At 47.1% G+C, this 27,547-nt stretch overlaps 1 protein-coding gene across 1 annotated transcript in view; it reads right to left on the reverse strand.

The window, feature by feature from the left end:
- Dnah1 (dynein axonemal heavy chain 1) overlaps window positions 1-20,591 on the reverse strand; it is a 71,101-nt gene extending 50,510 nt beyond the window's left edge. The window contains exons 1-9 of the mRNA XM_048355886.1: window positions 20,469-20,591; window positions 19,207-19,279; window positions 16,568-16,742; window positions 15,997-16,153; window positions 14,859-14,991; window positions 6,438-6,599; window positions 5,647-5,899; window positions 2,051-2,208; window positions 283-494 (exon numbers count right to left, since the gene is read on the reverse strand). Of these exons, the coding sequence (XP_048211843.1) occupies window positions 283-494; window positions 2,051-2,208; window positions 5,647-5,899; window positions 6,438-6,599; window positions 14,859-14,991; window positions 15,997-16,153; window positions 16,568-16,742; window positions 19,207-19,279; window positions 20,469-20,591 (1,446 nt within the window). The remainder of the gene's footprint in view (window positions 1-282; window positions 495-2,050; window positions 2,209-5,646; window positions 5,900-6,437; window positions 6,600-14,858; window positions 14,992-15,996; window positions 16,154-16,567; window positions 16,743-19,206; window positions 19,280-20,468) is intronic.
- Window positions 20,592-27,547: the final 6,956 nt, after the last annotated feature.

Below are 27,547 nucleotides of genomic sequence, written 5' to 3' on the forward strand. Positions count from 1 at the left end.
AGTGAGGGAGAAATGCATAGGAATGAAAAATAGAGAATGGAGAGGAGAGAGGCTGCCTTCCATCTCTTTCACACCTGGATCCTCAGGGCCAGGCCCTAGTTGCTTTCTTTTCCCTGTTAGATGAACCATTCCCTTAGTTCCACTTCAAGCTCTAAAAAGGCCTAGGAAGAAGCTCGAGCTTGGTTTTCAGTAGCCAACCAACCCTTTAGGGAGGTGCTGGCCTATAGTGGTTGGTTCCAAGGGCCTGTGTATACTACCCTCCATGTTCTGATGCCCAAGTACCTGGGAGAAGGTCTGTGATTCAATCTGCTCAAACTCCTCCAGGCGGCTGAACTTGGAGAGGCTTGAGTGGAACAGTGACATGCTGGTCACCTTGTTGCACTCAGCCCGCACCTTGCTCAGGGCTGTGATGACTTCTGGCCGTGTGAGCAAGGACACAAAGGTGAAGTCCTCCTTCTGTTCCCGGAAGGGGTACTTGGGGTAACTCACCAGTCCTACGGAGTGGGAGCCAAGGGCCTGTGTAAGGCAAGCCTGGGATATACCAGGAGTCACGATGTGTCTAAGGCAGTTTGGGACTCCTGCTTCCTTTCCAGAAGAGACAGTCTCATTCCTAGAACTCCTCTTTCCCCAGAGTATGGCAAAGTGGCCCTAAGCCATAGTGAACTGCCCACTCTGGAATCTTCTCCAGTGTTGGGGTCAGCTGCACCTTTAAGGGGCCACAGCTGACCTCAGCCTGTCCCTCCCCTTCCTGTCTTTAACCTGAAGAGAAGGAAGTCTGACATCACTTGAGGGACAGCCCCTTGGGACCAATCAGGGGCCCCTCTCTTGTGTCTGCCTTTGGGGTATATCTGGGAGGCTCCTCATTTGAATAAACAGAAGCCCTAGAGGTTTTCTCCAGGGACCCACGCGTCCGTGTCGTTCTTGGCGGTTTTGGGGCACCCTGCGACCACACGCCACCGAGGCTACCCGTGGCCATCGCTCCCGCGTGAGCGATAATGGACCACCCAGGAAGGGGCGGACAAGCCCCTTCCCCCCGCCCCCAAGCGAGGGGAAGTCGAGAGAGAGAGCCCACACTCCAGGCCTCCCTAGTTGAAGGCCACTTTTAGAAGTAGGTGGCAACTGCAGACTCTCTGTTGTCACTTGCTGGTGCTATGCATGTGCACCCTGAGACCTGTCTGAAACCTGCCCGTGGATACCCAAGGAAGGAAGATGTGAGCACCAGGATGCCTCTGAACATAGGCTGTCCACACCCCAGCCTGAATCCTAGGCACATCACACACACAGGAATCCTGGGCCAGGAAACAGGGTTAGTCTAAGCAAGGGTGGTTGGGGATCCTGAGACTTGGTCTGCCATGTGTGCATGTGTCTGCAGTGATACCATCCATACACTTGCTATAGGAGGGAAGAAAGGGTCTATGTCCTTGAAGCCTCTGTCATCTATTTCCAACCAGGGATTTCCTGGCTCGCATTTACCTGTGGCTTCTACATTACTCAGACTTTGCTTGCTTGCTTGCTTCCTTCCTTTCTTTTCTTTTCTCCCCCCTCCCCCCAGCTCTGGGGTTTACACCCAATGCCTTTCCCTTGCTAGGCAAAAGGTTCTACCACCTGAGCTGTTAAATTTTTTTAAATAGGATGTTGCATTTTTTTTCCCATGGGCCAGCCTCACATCATGATCCTCCTACCTTTGCCTCCTGAATGGCTGAAATTATAGAGGCATGCCACCACCTCTGGCTTGTTGATTAAGATGAAGTCTTGCTAACTTTTTGCCTGGGCTGGCCTTGAAACACAAATCTCCTGATCTCCGTCTCTGAACTAGCTGAGATTACAGGTGTGAACGATCATGTCTGGCCAGACTAGTATTTTTTAAGACCCTTTCTCCTGTTCCCATGATTAAAAACTTCCAGGAAACTGGTAAAAGAAGAGTACAAATGCTGGAGACTGGTGGGTATAAGGAAGTGTTGGGCCTATAAGGACATCAGTGGCAGGACAGGTGATTCCAGAGGAAGGGAGCTCTGGCCAGTTGGATAGCCATGAGTTCAATGAGTCTTACCTTGCTCAGGCACCTTTTCCTCTTCCTTCTTGGGCAGGGTCACATAGGAGAATGTATCAGGTTTGGAGGAAACGATTTGGTCAAAGTTGATCTTGTTCATGCTACGCTCATAGTCCAGGTTCACTTCTCTGGTGAGACTGCTGAGATGCTCAAGGACCCTACCCATGGAGAGAGAGAACAGGGTCCAGGGGGTCCTCTGTCATTGACTGGGGACACGAGATGAGAGCTTCTGCTCTGGATTCAAGGGTATATCCCGACCTGGCCCTGAGCCACTAACCTTCACCCTTGTTTCCCATCCCCTCATTGCATCATTTCCCTGAGTCTGTCCATTTAGTTTCCTACTTCTTGTCCTAGTACAGCTATAGTACTGTTGTCCTAGTACAGGGCCCCTTTACCCCATCTCTACCCACTCCAATCCATGCCCCCAAAGCTCAAATCTGATCACATCTTTCTGCTTAAAAATCCCTGGTTCTTATCTGGGTGCCAGTGGCTCATTACTGTAATCCTAGCTACACAGGAAGGCTGAGATCAGAGAATTAGGATTCAAAGCTAGCCCAGACAGAAAAGACTGTAAGACTCATCTCTAATTAACCACCAAAAAGTTGGACACAGAATTGTGGCTCAAGTAGTATAGTGTTCTAGCCTTGAGCAGAAAAAGCTGAGGAACAGTGCCCAGATTCTGAGTTCAAACCACTAGTACACACACACACACACACACACACACACACACACACACACACACACACACCTGATAGGGAGTAGCTTCTGCCATCCAGGTGTCTCTGCTCTGGACCCAAGGGACTCTTCACCAGTCTCTTGATCATGAGGAATCCTCTACCTGAATGTTTCAACTTCCTGCCTCAGCAGGCTCCCATTAAGGGCCACTTTCTTCAAAAAGCTATTCTTGATTTCTACCTCCTGAATCTGTGCTTTGATGACCCTTTTTCTTTTGCTTGCTTTCTTTTTCTTTTGTGCCAGTCCTGGGGCTTGAACTCAAGGCTTTTATTGAGGTTTTTTTTTAACTCAAGGCTAACTCTCTACAAAATTGAGCCACATAGTTCCACTTCTGGCTTTATTGGTGATTCATTACAGAATCGTATATATTACAGATAAGCATCTCACAAATGTTCCTTCCCAGGCTGGCTTTGAACCATGATCCTCAAATCTCAGTATCCTGAGTAGCTAGGATTACAGAGGTGAGCCCCTGGCATCCAGCTCAATGACTCTCTTTATACTCCCTTCCCCAGTTAACACACTCCAACTAGGATGTGGAGGCAGATAGCACTGAGTGTGAGAGTAGGGCATGATAGTGTGGCTATCAGTAGTGATAAAGTGAGTGTGGTATATGACTCAACCCTCTACACCTTATACTCCTTGAGAAATGGGAGGTCACAGTACCTGCCTGGAAGGGTGATGGTACTAATCCCAGGAGTTACTGAGCCCAGGGCCTGGTGTACAGCAAGCTCCTACTGGGTTCTGTTAGACCATGTGGCACTGGCAGCACCAGAAGCCAGTGAAAGCACTCAGAGAAGCCTCTACTTCCTCCCCCGCCCCACCGACACCCTCCCCCCAGCCCATGGATCTTTAGAAACCTCACCAACAGCAGCCCAACCCCACCTCAATCTTGCTGTGGCCTCACTGCTGATAGGAAATAGACCCAGCAGCGACTTGTCTGTTTCCAATCCCTGTGAGTCACGGCAGGCCCCAGAATGGTGGGATGAGAGGCACAGTGAGCTGTACCTGCACCCTCGCATTGCCCTGTGGCTCTGGGTTTTGTGGAAGATGCCTGTCACTGAATTCCTGTTTCATTTAGATAGTGCTTACTAGGGGCCTATTCTTGTTTACAAAGCGCCAGCAGCTTCCAGGAGGCACAAGGGGAATATGGCATTATGAGTAGGCCCAAGAGTGAATGACCCTTGCATTTCACCCCTAACCTAGGTTTGACATCTGCAATCACCAGGCCTTAGGGGAACTTGCACGGGTATTCTAGCACAAGCATGCCCCTCAGAGCCATTCATCCATCTTGTCATTCTTCACTCATTTGGCACACATTCCCTATACCCCATGTGCTGGGCGCTTTCCTCTGTCAGATCCTCCCAACAGTCCCCACACTTCCAGGCCTCTCATTGCCAGTCATCCCTTGATCTCACTCCTTCCAATCACTGCTTCATCTCTGCTCCTGCCTTTATGGTGAAACTGGTGTTCCCTCTTCCTCTCTTCCCTTCTCTCCTCCCCCTCCTTCCCTAAGACTATTCTGAGGTCACTAATACCCTGATTAGGCCCATTATCCAGCCTGGTGGCCACTACCTTTGGTCTTCATCTTTCAGGACTCTTAGAGATCTCAGAGGAGTCCTCCCTCTCCCCCATCCATACCACTTTCTTCCTACAGCTTCCTGGTCTTCCTCATCTCCTCACCCCCCACAATTGCCCCTTATCTATTGATCTCTTTCCCCAGGTGAGTTTATAACATATATACTTTTGCACCTAGCAATCCCACTTGTCAGAATTTACCCCAAAGCTATATCATCATCAACACAAACATAATAATGCACAAGATTATTCCTTGCACCATCCATTGTTTGAATTGCACCTGGAAATGACCTAAATATATGTTTGCATATGCCATGAGCCATCCACATGTGACAGATTACTATGCAGTTGTAAAAGTGAATGAAGGAAATTTTAATGATATATAGACATAGAAAAAATAGTATGTATGGATGTTATATAGAATATGATAATTTAATGCAAGAATATAGTAGTATCATATATTTTATAGATTATATATGTCATCGATTTTATATATACATATATGTATATATCAATCATAGATCTATCTTCTGTAAGAACCTTAGGAAATGATTTCCCAATAGCAACATATGTATCTTTTTTTCTTGAAGTCATTTCTGATATAAACTCTTTTTACTGTATTTTTCACACACATAAAGCATAATAAACAGCCTGATGCATTACCACAACACAATTGACTTTGAAATCACAACCTAGTGAACAGTCAGAATGGAACTTGGACCTCAAGGTCTCTTGTGCCTAACCTGATCACTCCCCAAGGAATAGCGTCTAGGTGCTATCTTGCCTGGCACTATATATGAGTTTTGCCTTTTTGTAAATGAACAAGCACATGTAATGAAGAATCTCAGCTTCTAAATTCTCCACTGAAAAGGACCAGGTCTTCCTGGAGAAAAAGTTGATTTCAGGACTGATTCAGGTTACACAAGAAAAGCCTCTAACTTCTTGCTGTGCCAAAAAGTGAGGAGCTACTCAGATAACAATGACAACATGTTTTGTTTTTTTTAAAAAAGATTAGCTTGAACAGGTTCTCACTAGCCAAATTTAGGCATCAATGTTTTTTTCAAAATAATACTAATATATTATAACCCTTTCAATATTGTAATAATCCATGAGTCCATCTTGACAATAAGGACTCTGGAAATAAGCAAGAAATTGGTTGGGGTGCCAAAAAGCCACATGGAGTAGGCAAGACAGCCCCACACAGAGGAGACCCCACAAGAGGGCAGCTTTATGCCCCTGGTTACACTATTTCTCCAATGAAAGAGAGGCAGCACATGGGGACTCACTGCGGCCCTTTGCGCATCCGTGGCGTGCTCATAGCCCACTGCTTGATCTTGTTCAGGCTCTGCTCACTGATGATTCGCTGGCCCTCAGAGGGCATACAGTCCACGTACAGGTTGTATAGCAGCAGTGCCTCTGTGTTCTTGCGCAGGACATTGGCCTCCACTACACGTTGTGTGAACACGCGGGGGTCCTCAGCACAGAAGAGGAGCTGGATCCGAGGCACCCAGTACTGACAGATCAGAAGGGGGGGCCTTCCTAGGGGATAAGTGGGAAAGATAAGGGGACAGAGTCAGGCTCTCTGAGCTGGAGCACTGCCCTTTAGCCAGCTAGGTCACTGATACACAGTGGCCTTGAGCAAGTCCTTTCCTTTCCCTTACTCTGAATCAAATGTGCGAAATGGGTGTGACAACATTCTGTGCCCTGCCTACTGCACAGGGGGTCATGGGAGGGGAATGGGAAAGTGCTTTTTAAACTGTAAAGAGCTATGTTCAGATAAGGAGCCAGCATAGGAGAGGTCATCAATGTCATACTCAGAGCAAATGTCTAAGTGATGGACCTCAGGGTCTTTCCCACATCATGCTACCAGCTGTTTCCAGTTGACAGAACTAGCCCTTCTTAGAGTCTCTGTATCACTGATCCTTCAGCGATTACTGCTCAGGAGACATACAGTCAGAGATTAAACTGAAGGGAGAATCTGGACCTGCGTCGGTGGTGCCCTTGGTAGTGTTGGCCTCAGTCCAGCCATGGCTAACCTTAGCTGGGGGTCCTCGTAGAGCAGAGGTAGAGCTCATACCTTTGGCAGTAACTCCTCCATTCAGGATTGGCATCCCCATCTCATCTCGAACCAGTCCTTTGTCATCCGTTTTGTGTACCAGGTACAGCTTGTTTTCCTCATCATAGTCCAAGACACCAACCTCACACCACCTGTAGTTCAGCTTCTGACTCTTGGGGTCCTCTGAAACAGGAGATGGTAATCCACCAATGCTTTCTGCCACAGGGGCCTCTGAGTGTGGCAGAAGGTGCTGGGATGGGTCTCAGAAGTCATTTGCCCAGCCTCTATCATACCAGAAGGGCCCTCTTGGTCTAGTAGAGATAGGGCCTTGCTTCCTCCCAGCTGAGTTGGCCACTTATGAACCACCAGCCATAAGAGGTTCAAAAGGACCAGTCCTCTCTCCAAGACTCCACTATGGCAGAGAAGACACAGGTCAATGTGGTAGGAACATGTGAAAGCCCCATACAAGAAACTTGCTGAAGACCTTTCACTGGTGGTTATCATGTATGAGTTAGACCCCTTCAAGGTGACCAAGGCCAAGGAGAAAAGCTACTGGACTCTTTCTATCAGAAGAAGGCATGTAGGGCCGGTTCAGAGACCACTGCTCTGCACAAGGTTCAAGGGCCTTCAGGCAGGGACTGTTCAGTCAGGGCCTTTTACCTGCTCCTTGGCTGCCAGATCTCTTCTGTCTCGTGTGTGTGTGTGTGTGTGTGTGTGTGTGTGTGTGTGTGTGTGTGTGTGTGTGTGTGTGTGTGTGTATGCTGGTCCTAGGACTTGAATTCAGGGCCAGAGCATTGTCCCTGAGATTTCTTTTGCTCAAGGCTAGCATTCTACTACTTGAGGCAAAGCTGACTTTTTTTTTTGCATAGTTTATTATAGATAAGAATCTCATGAGCCAGTCACTGGTGGCTCACGCCTGTAATCCTAGATACTCAGGATGCTGAGATCTGAGGATTGTGGTTCAAAGCCAACCCAAGCAGAAAAGTCTCCATGAGACTCTGAGACTCTTTTTTTTTTTTTTTTTTTTTTTTTTTTTGCCAGTCCTGGGGCTTAGACTCAGGGCCTGACCACTGTCCCTGGCCTCTTTTTGCTCAAGGCTAGCACTCTACCACTTGAGCCACAGTACCACTTCTGGCTATTTTCTATATATGTGGTGCTGAGGAATTGAACCCAGGGCTTCATGTATACGAGGCAAGCACTCTATCACTAGGCCATATTCCCAGCCCTGACTCTGAGACTCTTATCTCCAATTAACCACTTAAAAACTGGAAGTGGAACTGTGGGCCTTGAGCACAAAGAGGCTCAGGACAGCACCCAGGCCCTGAGTTCAAGCCCCACAACTGACCAAATTAAAATCTCATGGACTATCCTGACTGGGCTGTCTTCAAACTGTGATCCTCAAGATCTCAGCCTCCTGATTAGCTAGGATTACAGATGTGAGACACGTGCCCAGCTCTCTCCTCTCTTTTATACTCCTTACAATGCCTAGTTATACTGCTCCCTATTGACAGGAGCAATTTTTTTCCATCTTAGTCACAGATGTGGATCTGGGCATAGAATAGAAACTAGTACATAGTAGGTACTCAAAAAATAGTTGAAGAAAAATGATGCTTGTACACAGAACCCAGCACAGGCTGGCTTCAACACAGTCATGCCTGGCGTGTATGTTGAGATGGGATCTTTCTAATTTTGTGTCTGGGATGTCCTCAAACCACAATCCTCTGGATCTCTGTACCCTCAATAGCTAGGATTATAGGTGTGACCCAATATGCCAAGACTCAAACACTGTTCAAATATGCCTGCTTCCCACCTAGGGGCTGGCCAACTGGACCCACCATAGGCATCATTTCTACTCAAAAGGCATGGAGCAGAGCAACTTTATTCCCCAATGAAGGAAAAAACTACCTCTATCATCTAAACGTAGAACCCTGACCTTCCTGTGAAGTCTGCACAGAGACTCAGCCATGGTCACTTACCCTGACACTGTTCCCAACCACAGGCAACTGGAGAGTCTCTATGATCACCAGAAAAGACCTGAGGCCAAAGGAACCAGGGGCACACCTTGGGCAAACACAGACATGCCAGTCTGTATAGCATCAACTTGGTGTAGGCTGTGATAAGTGGTTGTCAATGGGTGACAATCACGTAAGTATGTACATGTGTGTGCGTGCATGTGTGTGTGAGAGAGACAGACAGACAGACACAGAGGCAGAGTGAGTAGTAAAAATGTATGCAAGGAGGATCCAAGATGGTGGGCAAAAGACAAGGCAATAGCAGAGCTCTATCTGCTCAATCAGATATACAAAGCTCTAATGGGGAAATCCAGCTCAAAAGTGTATGTCAGGTAAAGACAAGCAGCCAAAGCCTAACATCAATCAAGCAACATCAAAACAAAATACTTCATGGGGCTGGGAATATGGCTTCGTGGTAAAGTGCTCGCCTCATATACATGAAGCCCTGGGTTTGATTCCTCAGGACCACATATATAGGAAAAGTTGGAAGTGGTGCTATGGCTCAGGTGGTAGAGTGCTAGCCTTGAGCAAAAAGAAGCCAAGGACAGTGCTCAGGCCCTGAGTTCAAGCCCCAGGACTGGCAAAAAAAAACAAAACAAACAAAAACGAAATACTTCAGCAGTGCACCAGTGGCTTGCGCCTGTAATCCTAGCTACTCAGGAAACTGAGATCTGTGGATTGCAGTTCAACCCCAGCCTGGGCAGCAAAGTCTGAGAGATTCTTATCTCAAATAGACTCCCCCAAAATATTGAAAGTGGAGCTGTGGTTCAAGTGATACAGTGCTAGCCTTGAGCAAAAGAGCTCAAGGACAGTACATAGGTCCTGAGTTCAAGCCTCAAGACTGGAAAAAGACAAACACTTATATTTCAGAAAGAGTAGCAAAAACAATATGCAAACCATATAAGTAGGTCTAGAGACAGCTGACTGAGCCAAGGCCCACAGCTCAGAGCAGGGTGTAGATTGCTGCCTGGTTCTGCTGTCTGCTCAGTGAGGCTCCTTTGAGCAGTATGGATCCATGCTCTGTCCAGATCTCCACTTGGGACAGTCTGCTGCTCACTGTGAATCCTCACTCGACTCACATATCCAATTGGCAGCCCTCTGCTCAGTGTAGCCCACCAAGGGCTCAATGCCTCTGCAGCCCCACTGCAACACAGAAAACTACTTCACAGGAGAAATCTAGGAAAAAGACCATGCCAAACACCATAAGTCACATGCTTGCCACTACCATGTGACCAGTGGAAAGGGAGGAGGGGAAACCAAGCCCAGGTTCAGAAGCAGGCACTTGACATTGGAAGGCAGGGGAGGGAGCAGAAACAAGAGACATGCTCTAAGCTCAAATCTCAGCCTGAACTGGGAAAGCAAGGGTTTAGCCTCCTGCCAATTACATCAGAGATTGGTGCCTGGGGGAGCCCAAGACAAGGGAAAATGTTAGAGACCATTGGTCTCAGTCCCCCCTGTAATCAAGGATTTAGTCTCCTGCTGGCTGGAAACAAAGAGAATTTGGCTCCCAGTTGATTCCCATGCCAAAATGGAACCCAAACCCAGAGGGAATAAAGAGTAGTGCTCCAAACCAGAGTCCTGCCTCCCAGCTCAACCCACAGTGAAGGGCCTGCCTCCAGTGGAGCTCCAGCCCAACAGGAAGGGACCAAAGGGCTCTAATTTCAGAGTTCCATCTCAAACTGAAGCTTATAGAGCTAAGTGAAGCACAGGTTTCCAGCTTCTAGCACTGTACCACACTACAGGGACAGGGGCCACAGGGTGATAACCAAATACAGAGACCTTTCCAAGTTACAGTGAGGAACCAGAGACCTGCTCCCAGCTGCACCCATATAATCAGAGGCAGAGCCTGAGGGTCTGGTTTTCACCTGGTGGGTGCCTGATCCTCCCCTAAACAAGCAGGAAAAGAATTCTAATATGATAAGCATACACCATGACTAGAGGAACAGAAAAAGTTAACAAAGGTGCCCTACTCTATGTTGGATTTCATCCATTCTAGGTTGGGATAAAATAGCAAAGCTGACATATACCCCACACCAGTAGAGACATATCCCATCTAAACATCATCTGCCTAGTCAACTGAGAACAGAGAACAACCCACTAGGAAGGTCTCAGGCACCTGAAAGTCAATACCCAAAAGGCCTTCAAATGGGTAAAGCCCATCACGGAAATATTAGAAATTAAGGAAATACAACACTCCTAGTCAATAGAACAGAAAGTTTCTAGAGGAAACTTCACACACAGGGCTAAAAGACCTACTGATAAGAATAACTGATGAGCTCTTGGACTTAGAGCCATCTTCCTAGAAACCACTGCACCATGAGAGCCAAGTGGAGGAAGAAATGAATGCACAGGCATTCGTGCAAAAGAAGTGCAAAAGAAGAAAGAGATACAAGTAAACCAGCTTGTGTACTCGTTGAGGCCAGAGGAACAGAAATAAGGAATGCCATAGGCCAGGATGCTGATGTGAGTTGTTGGACTGCATGCCACTGTCTATGATTTCCCAATGGATCTAGAACTTTCATCACCAAAACCATCTCTGTTTTTTTGGTGTGTTTTTTTCGGCCAGTCCTGGGGCTTGGACTCAGGGCCTGAGCACTGTCCTTGGCTTCTTTTTGCTCAAGGCTAAGGCACTTGAGCTACAGCACCACTTCTAGCCATTTTCTGTATATGTGGTACTGGGGAATCAAACCCAGGGCCTCATGTATATGAGGCAGGCACTCTTGCCACTAGGCCATATCCCCAGCCCCACCAAAACCATCTCTGAAAGACAGCCACCTTGCTTATAACCAAGCATCCTCTGATGGTCCTGTGCCCTGGACCTGTGACATTCTAGACTACTTCTGTTCACAGTTGTGGCCAAATGTGACACATGTACAATAAACCACCTCTTTTGCTGTTGAAAAAAAAAAAAGAATGATTGACGAAAAGATAGAAAGCCACACATTTTGTGAACATGATGAGACTTCCCAAAACAATTCATGGGGGGCTGAGGATATGGCCTAGTGGCAAGAGTGCCTGCCTCGTATACATGAGGCCCTGGGTTCGATTCCCCAGCACCACATATACAGAAAATGGCCAGAAGTGGCGCTGTGGCTTAAGTGGCAGAGTGCTAGCTTTGAGCAAAAAGAAGCCAGGGACAGTGCTCAGGCCCTGAGTCCAAGGCCCAGGACTGGCCAAAAAACAAACAAACAAACAAACAAACAAAAACAATTCATGGAAAACACAAAAGCCTAAACCAATTCTAAAAGATGGCAAATGAGTCCAATGAAAAAGCAGCCACTCAGATTAACTGATGAAAGAAGGCACAGATCAACAAATCAATGAAGTCCAAAAGTCAATACCAGATCTTTTTTTTTTTTTTTTTTTGCCACTCCTGGGGCTTTGAACTCAGGGCCTAAGCACTCTCCCTGGCTTCGTTTTTTGCTTAAGGCTAGCACTCTGCCACTTGAGCCACAGCTCCACTTCTGGCCATTTTCTATATATGTGGTGCTGAGGAATCAAACCTAGGGCTTCATGTATAGGAGCCACGCACTCTTGCCACTAGGCCATATTCCCAGTCCCCATACAAGATCTTTAAAAAGACTTCCATAGGAAGATAGAAAAAGAACCAATAGAATATTAAAAAATAAATTAGAAAGTCTCTCTAGCTGAATAGATGAAATGGAAAGCATAGTGTTGGGGCTTGGAGACAGAGTAGATACAAAAGAGGTGGGAACCATACAATAAATAAATAGTAAATAAATTCAAGCAATGGGAAAAAGGTGATAAGAAATTCAGGACTCAATTAGAAGACCTAATTTGTGGCTGACAGGTATTGAGGAGGGGAAAAACAGACAACTAAGGGTATAGGAAGTATATTTAACAGAATAATAGCAGAAACGCTCCCAAACATTTAAAAAAAAAAAAAAGCCCATTCAAGCATAAGAGGCCTTTAGAACATCCAACAGACCAGATCAGAAAAGCACCTCCCACCACTACATTGTGATTCAAACTGGTTCAACAGAAAACAAGGAAAAGATAAATAAAGCTGTCAGAGAGAAAAGATTGATTTGCTACAAAGGAAAACAAGTCATGGATTTACTATAAGGCATTCAAAGGAGAGTTAATACCAATACTCCTCAAACGCTTGAATGAAATAGAAAGGGAAGCATCACTTATCCTATGAAGCAAGCATTATACTTATCCCAAAACCAGATAGGGACCCATCAGAGAAAAAGAACTATAGATCTACCTCTTTGATGAATATAGATGCAAAATTTTTCAATAAAATTCAGGCCAACTGAATTCAACAACAAAAGAATTCATCCCAGGGACACAAAGCTTGTTCAATATACATAAATAAATAAATGTAATACAACACACATCAACAGAAGGTCAAGAACACGTGATCATCTCAATAGATACAAAAGAGGCTTTTGACGAGATCCGAGACCCCTTTATGATAAAAGCTCTAAAGAAGCTAGGAATATGTGGAACAGTCCTCAATATAATAAAGGTTGTGTATGACAAACCTACAGCCAATATTATACTTAATGGTGAATATCTAAAACCATTTTCTCTAAAATCAGGAATGAGACAAGAATGTCCACTTTCTCTATTCCTCTTCAATGTATTACTGGAATTCCTGAAAGAGCATAAAGCAAGAGAAAAACACAAAGGGGATCCAAAGAGGGAAGGAAGAAGTAAAACTATCCCTTTTTGCAGATGACATGATTCTGTACTTCTGTAAAGAACCCTAGACTCCTTCCCCAAGCTACTAAAACTTATTCAAAACTTTGGCAAAGAACAGTGTAAAAAAAACCAGTCTCTTTTCTATATGCCAACAATGAGAAGCACAAGACTGAAATCAGGAAAGCAACTCCATTTTCAATAACCTCAAAAAAAAAGAATCTTAGGAATTAGCCAAAGATGTGAAGAACCTATACAATTAAGACTTTAAAATTTTAAAGAAGGAAATTGAAGACTTAAGGAAATGCTCCTTGGACTGGAAGAATTAACATCATGAAAATGGCAATACAGCCCAAAGCAAATTCAATGCAATACCCATCAAAATCTCAGCATCATTCTTCAATGACAGAGAGAACAATTCAGAAGTTCATATAGAATAACAAAAGATCCCAAATAGGAAAAGTAATCCTTAGCAGGCAGAATAGTGTTGGAGGAATAACATCAAACTTCTAAGTCTACTACAGAGTTTGAACTCTATTACTGAAATATGTTAAAGTCAAGGAAGAACTCAAATAGTGTATTTCCCTAGAAAGGCAAAATCAAAGTTCAGCAAAACAAAGGAAGCCTGTACTTGGAAGGGGTGGGGTGGGATCAAGGGGAAAGTGATAGATGAATGAAAAGGAGAAGAGAGGAAGAATCCAATACATATTCTACAAAAGTAAAGATAATAATAGGTTAAAAAAAGAAAACGTGTGCATGAGTATGTGGGGTGTGACCAGTGACTATGATTCTGAATGTGTGTAACAGATGTGTGCTGGTGAGCAAATGTGTTACAGTGTGTGGTCATGTAGAGGTAAAAGCTGGAGCAATTATCATTCTTGGGTGGTGGGATGGAAGGACTCCAACTATACCCCCTCATATATCTTTCAACATTTCGAACAAGCATATGTCTTTTATTACCAACAAATCAAAGGAATTTTATTTTTAATATATGAGTGAAGTGTTTTCCTATCCCCTCTTGGTTCATTCTTCCTGTGTATCCAAAGATGGAATATGAAGGGTTGACCCCCTACTCTGTTTTCCCAGGTGCATAGTCTCCAAAGGTAAGTGCAGACTACCCCACACAGGCAGGGCAATCTGACCTGAGCCTAGCTGTAAACATCCCATTGTGGACCTAGCCTGTTAGGCTCTGAGACCAATCTGTGAGGCCAGGAAAGGGTTAAGAGGTTGGAAGACTATAAACTATATCCTGTGAAGGTCAAACCACCTAGGCAGGACAGATGTAGAGCTGTTTGAACATTAAAAAACCTTGAGAACTTGGATAAGGGAACACTTACTCTATTCTTTGCCCACCCTGCAGTCACCCCTCCATATTAAACTCATGTAATCTGTTTCCTTGCTCAGACCCTGTAAAAACTTTGATTCCAACCTCACCCCACTGACACAACCCCATATCTGCAGGAAGATCTGTGGCCCTTGCTGGCAATAAGCAGACTTAGCCTGCTGAGATGGAGTCTGGCCTGTTTCCGTCCTTTCTCCTCTATTTTCCTAACAATGAACCCTATCTAGCTGTTCTATTTCTAGTCTTCCTGACAACACCATCCCTGATTCCAGCATTTCCTGTTTCAGTGTGACCAGTTTCTTGGGCTTTGTTCTGGCTAAGAAGCCTCAAAAATTCTCTAACAATCCATGGTTGCCAGGTTCTGTACAGAGCTGCTGCTGGGGTAAAACAGCACTCTGATCCCAGGCTAGCCCTGCTCACCATGCCCAAGGACATCATCAGTAGGTAGAAGGGCTTTTCCAGGGACAGGTTTCCTGCTCTGAGAATCTGAATCCAAACCCATGTCGATCCACTCTCTGGGTGTCCGGCAGTCAAACTCCTCATTGTCGAAAACCTGAAGGCAAAAGTGTGGAGGAAGCAGCTTCCCTAGCTGCCAAATAAAGCTGACCATGCCAGAGGCCTCCTCTAGAGTGAGCTGTAGGCTGGGGAGAGGCTGAGCCCTTCCTCAGCTGTTTCCAAGGGCACATAGGGTTGGAATGGGGAGAAGGAGCTGGAGGATGAGGTGGATATTGGATCCCTGTGCAGTCAAGCTAGGCTCAGGCAGAGGGAGTTCAGGGACTTGGTGCAGAATGTAGGCTCTGTTGCCCACTGTTCCAAACATCCAGCTCAGGCTAGAAGGAACAAACAGGTAGCTTTTGGATTTCCTGAGCACCCCAACTCAACTGAGGAGCAATGGATATTCAAGACTATCAGAGGTAGCCCGTGGCATGGTGATAGCTTCTGGAATTAGCTCTGCCTCCCCACAGGGACCCCAGGCCAGAGACACTTAGAACTCAAAGAGGATGGGAAGAGTGGGAATGAAAGCCACAGTCCGGCTATGCTCTGTCTCTTTCCTCCCCAGACCCAGTTTCCCCATTTGTACACAAAGGAGATGGCCCAGCTGTCTCTTCCATATCAAGTCTCTCCATTCCAGTAGCCCAGAAACAGCTCCACCACCCTTGGACAGGCCCTAGTCAAGGAGACCCATATCCTACTGCACAGCCCAATCAGGGTGCTTCTGTGGAGGTGGGGACAGAGGTCAGACACACAGGCTGTTCAGGTTCCAAAGGAAAAATAAATCTGTATCCCTGAGGACTTAGGGCTTCTCCTTCCCCTCCCACCCAGCTTAGGATGCTAGAAGGACCTGGGGTCCCGGGGTGGGTTCCATTCATTCAGATGTCTTGACAAGTGATTTTATGTGGAGTAGGATCCCCTTTGGGGCCTGATTCCAAAGCCTCAGCTTTGTCCTACACACATGTATGCGAGCGCGCGCGCACACACACACACACACACACACACACACACACACACACGCACGCACACACACACTCCATCAGCAATTGCTGGCAGTGCAGCTCACCTTCAGTGGAAGATAGATGGGGAAGAGTGGGTCATGGCCCTGTTCAATGGTTTGTGGATTCTGAGGGTCTGGATGCCTGGGCATGAGCTTATTGGAATCAATACCCTCGCTGCTCAATAGCTGTTCAATGTCCAGACTCAGGTATTTCCGCCTCCTCCTGGCCAGGGCAGGCAGGGATATTAGAAGAATGGTTCATGAGAAATGGCTCCACAGGTATCAGCAAGGTCCCAGGAGATGTTGTAGAGGGGTGTGGAGAAACCTCTCTAGTGTCTTCTGCCCTTCTGAGACTGGTCAGAAAGTGGCATAGCAGCTGGGGGCGGGGTCCTGACTCTAATGGCCATTCCCTGGCAGTCCCACTTCATTGAGTTAAACACCACCTTCCCCAGTTCCCTAATAAGAAAAGTTATTAGTTCCTATGAAGAGACCAAAAGGCTAAGTTTGACCTTAACACCTGTATACATACTGTACTGTGGGGCTTGTTACCTATGGGTCTATAGTCTCTTCAGCTTTGAACTGGGCAGACATCACCTCCTGGGAAGAGGCCCCACCTCACAGCCCTGAGCCAGCATACCTCTCAATCTCAATCTTTCGAGGGCACCGGCCTGGCAGCACCTGGAAGGGCACCTGCACCTTGGGCTCATAGGCCTTCAGGGGGAAGTCAGTCTGGGAGAGCAGCCGTGTGGTAGATCCAATGCTCTGCTGCTCCACACGCTCCTTGAAGTCTTCAGGAACCTGGAAGGTTCTGACTGCAGGCAGATTCAGAGGGCAGGTATGGCTGACCTCAGACTGTGGCCCAACATCCCCACTGTCAGTAATCCAATAAGGCACCAGCCACTAGGCAGGCAGGAGTGCATAGGAAGCTCAGGGCCTGCCTGTGGCCAGGCAGTGTTAAGGAGAAGAGACCCCCTTCCCCCTTGGCCTTTCTCTGTTATACTTTTTGAGGCATGAGCATTGAGAGGCTGGAGCCTCATGAAGGACAATTTTGGCCCTAATCTACCTGACTCAGACCAGCATATTTGGCATTCCCTTTCAAGCCACCAATTACCCCAGCACCAAGGGCCATTGTTAAAGCTAGGCACTGAGTTTAGCTACTAATGAGAGTTACAGCTGAACAGGAAGGCACTGTAGGACAAGTCTCTGCTATCTCATTTCAGAGATCCCCATTAATGAATGAACCCCATTCATTCTCTGGGCCTGTTACCAGACTCGAGGCACCCTGGAAACTGTAGAGAGAGGTGGTCCCTAAAGGACCCTTAGGTCACCAAATGGGTGCTCTGACTTAAGAGAATCTAGAAGCTTCCGCTCTAGATCTGGTAAGAAGGGAGCTGGTGGAAAGGGACCCATAGATAACCCACCATCCCAGTTTTCTTGGACTGAGGATTTCCTGGGACATAGAGTACTCAGTGGGGAGGAAATTCCAAGGAAAAGTCCAAACCTACAGATGGAGAAAGGGGGCGTAGAAATACTGCAAAAAGAAATGGGCCACCTTCCTAGGGCTTGACTGGCCTCTGGGTGGTTCCCATCTATTCTCCTGGTGGAAGATGATTCTAAATAATCCCAAGGGGGTTAGGTGCCAGTGGTTTACATCTGTAATCCTAGCTACTCAGGAGGCTGAAACCTGAGGATCGTGGTTTGAAGCAAGCCTGGGCAGAAAAGACCATGAGACTCTTATTGATTGCCAATAAACTACCCCCAAAAAAGCCAGAAGTGGAGCTTTGGCTCAAGAGTGCTATATTTGGGCAAAGGCAGCTCATGTATAGTGCCCAGGTTCTGAGTTAAAGTCCCAGGACTGGTGTGTGTGTGTGTGTATGCACACACGCACACACACACACACACAAACGTACATGAATATCAAGGGCCTAGAAGCTCTAGAGCTGCCTCCTTGGGCCTTGCCATCTTTCTGGAGTCAAGACAGGGTCTCACTTTATGAAGGCCCACCTTACAAGTCCCCTTTGGGGTCCCACAGAAGCCTGGCCTGGGCTGGTGTCTGAGGCTTGGCAGAAGCCTCCAACTTCAGCTGAAGTCCATGCTCCTAGCAGAGCGGACAGCACTCAGAGGTCTCCACAGCACCAAATGGCCCTGCTATGAAAGCAGCTTTCAGATCCTAGTCACCTGGTCCTAAGCCTGTGGGTCCATGACACCATTCTGCTTGTAGAATTTACTTAGGGAAGGAGCCAAGGAACCATGGTGAAGAGGATCAAGGCTGGTTCTAGCCCCCAGCAGGTGTCTTGGACCCTCTAGCCTTCAGGCAGCAGAGTGGACTTTTGTCACTGGCCCATTGGACCAAGGTCCCAAACGCCACCTTGAGGCCTATTAGGGTTGCTTTTCCTCCTGGGGTTGGGGGCTAACAAGGTGCTGACCATCCCCCTGTTCCATCCCTGCCAGGGATGACAGAAGTACCATTCTAATCCCTGACAGGCCTGAGATGTGTAGTTCATCACCAAGGTCATTGGTATTGGTGAGACTATTGAGAAAAAGGCAGATCCTCAGATAAGTACATGAATTCCCGTTTGGGGGAATAATGTGGGCTAATCTGGACAGTGCCAGCAAGAAGGTGGACCTTTTCTGGGATATACACAGGGAAGACAGCTGGAATTACAAGGTATCTGGGCCTGAGAGAAGGGCACATCTTTTATAGTGAAGGAGAAAATGACAGCTTCCTCACTACCAACAAGGGCCAGTCTTAGAAACACCCCCAAAGATCTGACTCAATCCTTTCTCATGAACAAGGCTCACTCTTTCCATGGAGTCCAAGAACATAATCCTCATTAAGTGGAAAAGGAGCTTTCAGACCCTAATCACCAAGTGCGAGCCTGTGGGTCCCAGACACCTATGTGTTCTGCTTCATGTTTCAAGTGCTAGGGGGCCCAGAAGGGAGCAACTCAGATACAGCCCTGGCCTCCCCCCAAGCCCATCTTCCAGGGGAGGCAGCAAACCCACACATAACTGCCCAGGGATACCAGCCCAGGAGAGGGAACTGTGCTCTTGTCCTCAGCTGCTCCAGGCCCTTGTTTCAGCTCTGTGAAGGGTAATGATAAATGTTCCCTGCGAGTCTGGGCCTTGCAAAGCACCTTATTTCTTTCTAGATTTATTTCAGTCTTAAGGAAGCTGGGACTTTCTGCCAGAAACAGACCCTCACCCGAAGGCCAGAGGGCCTGCTCCTAAATGCCCAACAGGCCCCACCCATGCCCCATCCTCTTGGGCACTGACCTTGAGGGGTGAACTTGTTGAGGTCAGCCTGACGCAGCAAGTTCTGGCTTGTACAGGGGCCATGGCACACATTCTGAAACCAAACCCCAGAGCTCTGAGTGTGCATCAACAACCCAGGGATATGCCAGGCACTGGTGGCTCACACCTGTAATCCTAGGAGGCTGAGAGCTGAGAATTGTGGTTCAAAACCCAGGGTTGGCAGGAAAGTCCACAAGACTCTTATCTTTAATTAACCACCAGAAAACTAGAAGTGGTACTATGGCTCAAAATGGTATAGAGCACTAGCCTTGAGCAAAAGAGCTCATGGACAGTGCCCAGGCCCAAACAAAAAACAACAAGCATCCCAGGGACTATTGGGACCTGGGAGGGACTCCAAGGTTAGATACTTCTCTGGATCCACCAGGAAAGCACACCAAGAATATGAAAGTGAGACAGAACCAGTGAGTTCAAACACTGTCCTACAGGCCTTAGTGGGAGACAAGCTGTGGCCACCTGGGACATTTGTGGATTTCTTGCTCTGGTCCAGCACAGAACACTCCCATTGTGTTCAAGGGCTAATACATGAACCAGGAACTGCAAAGCCACAAGGTGTCTGTGTATATCCTCTTCTAAGGACTGTTCTGGAACTGATTGTGGACTGGATATCCAGTGGGGAGTCCCAGTGAGGGCACACCTTGCCTCTCTTAGTTTAGTCCCTCTCTGCACAAAACCTTCCTAAAGCTGTCTGGATGAACTATCTCTAGTCATTATTCTCTCATCAGCACCAGCCATATCCCTCAATCTTTCCTTTATATTCTACCCTCCCTCCACACCTTTGTGCCTGCTGTTCCCCCTGTCTGAAATACTTACTCACCCCCTATTTTACCCAGAAAAAGCATATCCATCACTTATATTTCAACAGTATGCCACCTCATCATCTACAGACTCTGTCTTACCCAGAGCTGGGGAAAGGGACTTCCCCATCAGGGCCATCACCCCACCACAATGTTTTTACTTTGGTTCTCCAGGGCTCAGCTTGAGGCCTAGCACACAGCAGGAGCTCAAGAATGAGTTGTAAATGAATGTATAAGAAGGATAGATACCTAGATGGATGGTCAGAAAGATGAGTGGATGAATGGTTGAATGAGCAGGGAGTATGTGGGTAGATAGATGATCAAACGAACAGTCAAATAGATGAACTAATGGAAAAAAAATTGAAAAGATGGGTGAATGGAACCCACAGGGAGGGTACAATCTTGGCAAAGGTTAGCTTCCATTCTCACCCCAAGTTGATCCAAGGTTCCAGGACTGAGGATGTCAGAGTAGAACCCACGCTGCTTCATCACTGGATACTTATCAGTGCTTGCCAGAGGTGACTTCTGGGAGTGCCCCAAGTCTGAGAGCATGGGTAAAGCATGGGGCTTGGAGTCAGGGCCTGCAGAAGAGTTCCTCAAAGCATCATCTGGCCCCCAAGAAGCCAACTTCTGATTCAACTCTGGGCTTCCAAAAACTGTCCCAGAACCATGTGGTTGGTCCTGAAAGGTCTTTCCTGGCTTGTGGTCTTCTTTTTTTGAAGGCTCCATGCTTCTCTTCAGAAAGCTGTCCCAACCTGAGTGCCTAGAAGATAATAGTGTCATTGGGCCTTACCAGTTGCTGTCTCTGCCCTCAGTGGAACCATTATATACACAATTCTGCATCAAACCCATAGTCCACGGATAACAAAAGAAGGGAAGAGGGAGTGGAAAGTGTGTGTGTGTATGTGTGTGTGTGTGTGTGTGTGTGTGTGTGTGTGTGTGTATTCTGGGGCTTGAACTCAGGACCTGGGCACTGTCCCTAAACTCTTTTGCTCAAGGCTAGTGCTCTACTGCTTGTACCACAGCCCCACTCCAGCTTTTTGGTGGTTACTTGGAGATAAGAATCACAGACTTTGCCTGGGCTGGCTTTGAACAGTGATTCTCAAATCTCAACTTCCTGAGTAGCTAGGACTTCAGGTGTGAACCACTGTTGTCCAGGGGGAGTGGAATCTTAATCTGAATAGACACATTGTAGGGATCCTACCAGGGGATAACAGGCCCCTTCTGAATGCTTCAGGTGTGAAGTGAGTTTCACAGAATTAAGAATGAAGGGAGGTCCTGTGGAGGCCTCTACCACATGTCTCCTGTACCTGATTACCCCTCTCCCTCATTTTAGAGAGCAGGGCCTGGCTTCTCAGCTACAGAATGCTCAGCAACAAAATGTATTCACTTACTCTGGCTCTGGGGATCAGCCCAGTTCAAGGATGTACACTCTCCTGTCTTCACAAAGGGAGTTAAGCTGTGTGCACGTCGGCCACCTGTAGGACAAAGGTTTGCAGGGTCTTATTGGCAAGCCCTTTCCAAGCCACCACTGCTTTTGGCAACCTCAAAAACACATCACTGGGGGCTGGGGATATAGCCTAGTGGCAAGAGTGCCTGCCTCGGATACACGAGGCCCTAGGTTCGATTCCCCAGCACCACATATACAGAAAACGGCCAGAAGCGGCGCTGTGGCTCAAGTGGCAGAGTGCTAGCCTTGAGCGGGAAGAAGCCAGGGACAGTGCTCAGGCCCTGAGTCCAAGGCCCAGGACTGGCAAAAAAACAAACAAACAAACAAAAAAAAAAACACATCACTGGGGGAATTCCTTGGGCAGGAGAATGTTATAAGAAATTGGACAAGGGTGTGGTTAAATGTTTTCATAAAAGGCTAGTTGCAAAAAACAAAAAAAAAGAAGCCTACAATTATCTCCATAAAATTTTCTGTTAAAAAAGAAAACATTGGGGCTGGGAATATGGCCTAGTGGCAAGAGTGCTTGCCTCATATACATGAGGCCCTGGGTTCGATTCCTCAGCACCACATATACAGAAAATGGCCAGAAGTGGCGCTGTGGCTCAAGTGGCAGAGTGCTAGCCTTGAGCAAAAATGAAGCCAGGGACAGTGCTCAGGCCCTGAGTCCAAGGCCCAGGACTGGCAAAAAAAAAAAAAAAAAAAAAAAAGAAAACATCATCAAAGCATCATAAGGGCCTGAGCAGGCAAGCCTTTCCCTCCATCTTATTTTCTCATCCTTCTGCACATAGGGTCAAGGTAGCTAGGAGCTTATACTACAGGCCACTCTGCCTCTCTGTGTGCCTGTAATCAGGTTTGAACTCAGGGCCTAGAAGCTGTCCTTTAGCTTTTTTCACTTAAGGCTATTTCTCTACCACTTGAGCCCCAGCTCCACTGTGACTTCTTGGTGGTTAATTGGAGATGAGACTCACGATCTATCCTGGCTGGACTGGTTTTGAATCTCCATCCTCAGATCTCAGCTGCCTGAGCAGGTTTACAGGCATGAGTCACTGGCATCCAGAAGGCCATATCTTTTTCTTGGTGTTTCCTGCTCTGCCATTTGCTGTTTAGAGAACCAGTAGGATTCACTGGCATAAGCTTCCTGGTGCATTGTGGCAGAAGCTTTTGCCTCTACTACCCTGACCAGTAAGGCAAGTTGGGTCAGGGTGGAGCTAAGTTCCACCCAGAGTACAGAAACAGCCTGCAAGGTGAACCTGTAACTGGGAAAGGGTAGAAGAGACAGGCCAGTTGAGGAGTTGGGGAAGGATAAACTGGGCCCTCACAGAAAGGCCCAGGCACCCCGCCTCAAGGTCCCCCAGTCTCTATCCTGTCATGCTTGTCAGGCCTCCTCTACCAGAACTTTGCTCCCAGTAGTCAACTGCTTCAGTCATCAGCCCTTTCCAGAGCCTCCTAAAGGACAGAGGACTCCCTGAGGCCCAGCTTCATCTTCCTGCAAACCCACAGATGTCTGTTTCGTCTTTGAATAAAATCACCAGAGAGCAGGGCTTGAAGAGGCCAGGGTCACAACTCCATAGGAGAGTGTTCTCCTCCTGTTTATCCCATGCTTACAAACAGGCTTAAATATGCATCTGCTTTGCTGCTGCATGGAGACAGTAGATGCACAAATGTTCAGGAAACAGTAGTGTTGCTGGGAACCACTGTGAGCCCCTGAGGAGTAGATTTGCTGTTCACCACCTTACAGGTTGTTTTCTTCTGAGCAGGCTGGAAGTGAGGGAATGTGTCAATGTCTATCCCACAAAGGAAGGCAGATGTGTGAACTGAAGGCTCAGCACCAATTCCACTCTATCGCCTAAGCCCTTGACATTGGCTGCCTTCCAGCTCTGACTCAACTCTGGACACCTGAACATGACTAGGGTGTGTAGGAACTGTATAGACAGATATACCTCTGCCTCCTGCTACAGCTCCTTGGGTGCAGCAGCCTTTGCCTGGGAATGAATGTGGCTGGCAAGAGGGAAAGAGCATGGGTCCTAGCAAGGCTAGTTAATGCTACTCCTGCTGCTGTACTGCCTCTGGTCACTCTCCACCCATCTGTATGAAGGAACTAACTAGTGAGATGTCAAGTGTGGTCTGGTCAGGTAGCATTCTGAGAACAGTCAATGTTATCAGAATCTTGGACTTATTTCACACATTGTTTCCATTTATACTTCAGGGGTGGAAATATACCAGCCTCATTTCTCAAAAGTGGAAAAAACGTTAAGCGGCTGAGTGTAACCCTGGTTACTCAGGAGGCTCAGATCTGAGGATCACAGTTCAGAACCAGCCTAGGCAGGAAAGTCTGTGAGACTCTTATCTCCAATTAGCCAAGAGTGGAGCTGTGGCTCAAATGTTAGAGCACTAGCCTTGAAAGGTGGAGGGGGAGGCGGGGAGGAAGCTCAGGAACAGTGTTTAGGCCCTGAGTTCAAGCCTCAGAATGGACACAGGCACAAAAATATTCAGTGATCTATTTGAAGTCAAGCAGCCAAAGGCACAGTTGCAATTGGAAACCAAGTTCTTACAATTCACTCAGTCAGATCACCGGGGAACCCTATTGGCTTGAAGTAGAGGAGTCTTCTGGTTGGAATTGTGGACATCCAACCTCGTTGACATTCACCCACCAAGCACTTGGCTGAATGCATACAAATGAACACCAATTTACAAACCAGGAAAACTCAGGTCCAAAGAAGTCAAGACACTTGCAAAGAACTGGTAGAACCAGGAAAACAAAAACTGAGGTCTTCACATCTGATTGAATCAAAGGTCATGATTCTAACACTACAATGGCACTCAAACTTGTGCAAAGGAGCCCTGGGATTCTGTAAAGTGGGTTCCTGAAGAAAGAGGCATCTAAGCAGGAGGAGTTGTAAGTCTCTTAACCTGATGCAACAAAAACCTGTACCTCTGTTTCATATCCCACTTGCCTTTGTCAGTTCTCATTTGACAAAGGGATCTGTGACTTTTGAGGAATTTTCGAAGTCTCAGGCCTTGTTGGAACTACCATACAAATAGGAATCGTACTGTGTGTGATTATTTCTCTCTCAGGATTGGGGCTCTTACCACCTTTTGAAGCAATCATCTAACATAACCCTGTTCCGACAGTTGTGCGAGGCTTCTCCCTGTTGCAAACACCACACCCTGGAATTACACAGAACATTTCTGTTCCCAGTCAGCTATAGGAATTTTCAAGCAAGATTCATCTGTGGCAACTGGGTGCCTAGCATGGAGCTGACACATGCATGGCACACAGCAGGTACCCAGAATATATTTGCAGACTGTGTGACCCAATGGATTCGTGAACCGTAAAGTTCACGGCAAGGGTAGATTGTTGGCTGATGAAGACTAGAATCTTGGGTCTTTCCTAGCAAGGTGGAGGAGGTGGAGGAGGGGTCACAGTCTCAGTATGGGGATGGATTCTCGAAAAAACAGTCTGTTAAACACAGCACTTAACTGCAGTGCTATTTACAAGTATGGCCCAATTTTCTTCTCTCCAGAGCGAGGAGGGTTGGGTACCGACTCCCTGGGGCGGGAGGAACGGGGGCCCCGGGTCTAGAAGGCAGCCTTGGCCGCCCGGTCCACTCTCCTTCAGCCCCTTATGGAGGGTCTCCTGCCACCGATCCCGTCTCCTCCCGGACCTACCCGCTCGGCTCCACAGCGCACCGCGCGTCCGTCTCGTCTCTAAGGCAGGACGCTGTGCCGGTTGCGAGGGGCGGGACCATGGGGCAGCGCCGGGCGGGGGCTTCCGTCCGCTCTGCCCGGTGGGCACCTCCCAGGACTGCGGGATTGGTTCCTCCCGCGCTGGGCTCGCGCCTTACCCCCCTCACCTAGGCCCTTTGCCGGGCCTGAACAATCTCGAGTCCAGGCTCCATCATGGACTTCTCAGCCCAGCCCGGATCCTCCAAGAGTAACAGGCAGAACAGACAAACGCAGAGTGAGGACTTTGATTGAATATTGTCTCTTTTTAAGGCTATGCAAATAATCTGGGGGAAAACCATGGGGGAGAGTTACGATTTTGAAGTTGGCTTTTAAACCACAACGGCGGAGAAATAGGGGACTGTGAGCAGAGAGCGCCGGTTCCTGTTCTCTGCGGCTGCGCGCACGTCACACCCACCAACCGCGCGGCCACACCCACCTGCAACGTGGCCACGCCCCTTCCTCTTCTCTGGGGCAGTGGGTAGGTGCACCGGCCCCCCTCCCTTCACTCCGGCACCACTCTCTGATGCTCTCTTATGCTCCATGGCCTGGCTTGGGCTCAGGTTTTCATACCCTGCCTTATCTTGGCGATTGAATCAGATGTTAATTTTATTTGATATGACACAGGTATTGTAGTTCTATAGGAGACTCTCCTTGTCTCGGTCAATGTGGCCTGAATTCCAGGAGAAACGTCTGCTGCAATTACCTTTAAGATGGTTTGGTAATAATAAATAGAGACATGTGTAGCTAGACACAGAGAAAGAAGCAATAAAGCAAAAACAAGCGTTAACAATTAGGGAATCCAGAGATTACTGAGTCCACTTGTACAAGCCTTAGCATTTGTTTTTTTCTGTAAGAACAAGTGAGTTATAAACCAAAAGAACAAGAAACAAAATAACTTCACATCAATCTGAGAACTTTTGCCTTCTCAAAGTTGGCCCCATTTCAAATGAGGATCAGAGAGACAGGTTGGGGGAGATAGCAGGACCTAAAACTCATCACACAAATGTCTAATGTATTAGTGTTGGCTTGGTGTTAGGTAGCACTAAGTTGACACTATGTCCAGGATTGAACTTGAGTCTGTCAAGGTAATAAAATGTCTGTGTGAGAGAGCCAGAGACACTGGGCCAGGAGAAGCTATAGGCTCTATGCAAGCTGTGATTGGAGACTAGATCTAACCAACCTTTGCACAGGCTTTTGCTTCCTCTCCAGAGCATCACTCTACACCAGGTCCTCCTCCTGGTCATTGCTTATGTGCTTGTCAAGACTGGATGAAGCACAACCTCTTCTGAACCCAATTGGTGGTTTTGCTTGCTTTCCTTGTGGCATTCTCATAGTTACTCCATGGGTGTGGGGATAGACTATGTACTCCACTCAGTCTATGGAGAGGCACCTGCTTCCCTGCTTCTTTCTATACTGGGTATGGCTGTGCAAACAGCTGCAATACCTATCTGTGTTGCCATGGCAACATCAACTAATGGTAGGGTGGCAGGAATAAGGGGGGCAGAATACTAATCCTGGATAATTGCCAAGCAATACTATGGATTGGTTATATCAGCGGGGCCATAGTTCTCAAATAGATGTAGAGCCCTAGCTCTACTCCTAGGCTTTTGCTGGTTAATTGGAGATATGAGTCTCCAGATTTGTTTGCTTGAGCTGGCCTCTAACTGTGATCCTCAGATCTCAGCCCACTGAGTAGCTAGTATTACAGGGGTGAGTCATCAGTGTTCAGTAAAGTTTTATAATCTTTAAGATTTTGAAAGAGATCCATGACTATCTCCCTCTTGCCAGGAAAAAAATCAGGATGTCTTGGGAATGCTGGATGGTTCATCCATATAAAAGTCATTAATGATTTTGTCCGGTGACCAAATTAAAGGCAAAGAAGACAACTGTTTGTCAAGATCTGTGACTTCATTAATTTGGAGAAACAAAGTAAACATTCAGTATATGATGATGATGGGAAAGAGGAGCATTATATGTCACTAAAATAACTGGAAAGTAGGAATAATATAACTACTTAGAACCTTCAAACCTTCATTAAGTTTATAAGTATAGATACAGTTCTTACCCTTTTACTCTTTAAACAACACATGCCAATTTCTGTTTATTTTATTTTATTTTTTATTTTTATTTTTTTGCCAGTCCTGGGCCTTGGACTCAGGACCTGAGCACTGTCCCTGGCTTTTTTTTTTCGCTCTAGGCTAGCACTCTGCCACTTGAGCCACAGCGCCATTTCTGGCCGTTTTCTATATATGTGGTGCTGGGGAATCGAACCCAGGGCTTCATGTCTATGAGGCAAGTACTCTTGCCACTAGACCATATTCCCAGCCCCTCA

This window comes from Perognathus longimembris, chromosome 10 (genome assembly GCF_023159225.1).
Source record: "Perognathus longimembris pacificus isolate PPM17 chromosome 10, ASM2315922v1, whole genome shotgun sequence".
Classification (NCBI taxonomy): Eukaryota; Metazoa; Chordata; class Mammalia; order Rodentia; family Heteromyidae; genus Perognathus; species Perognathus longimembris.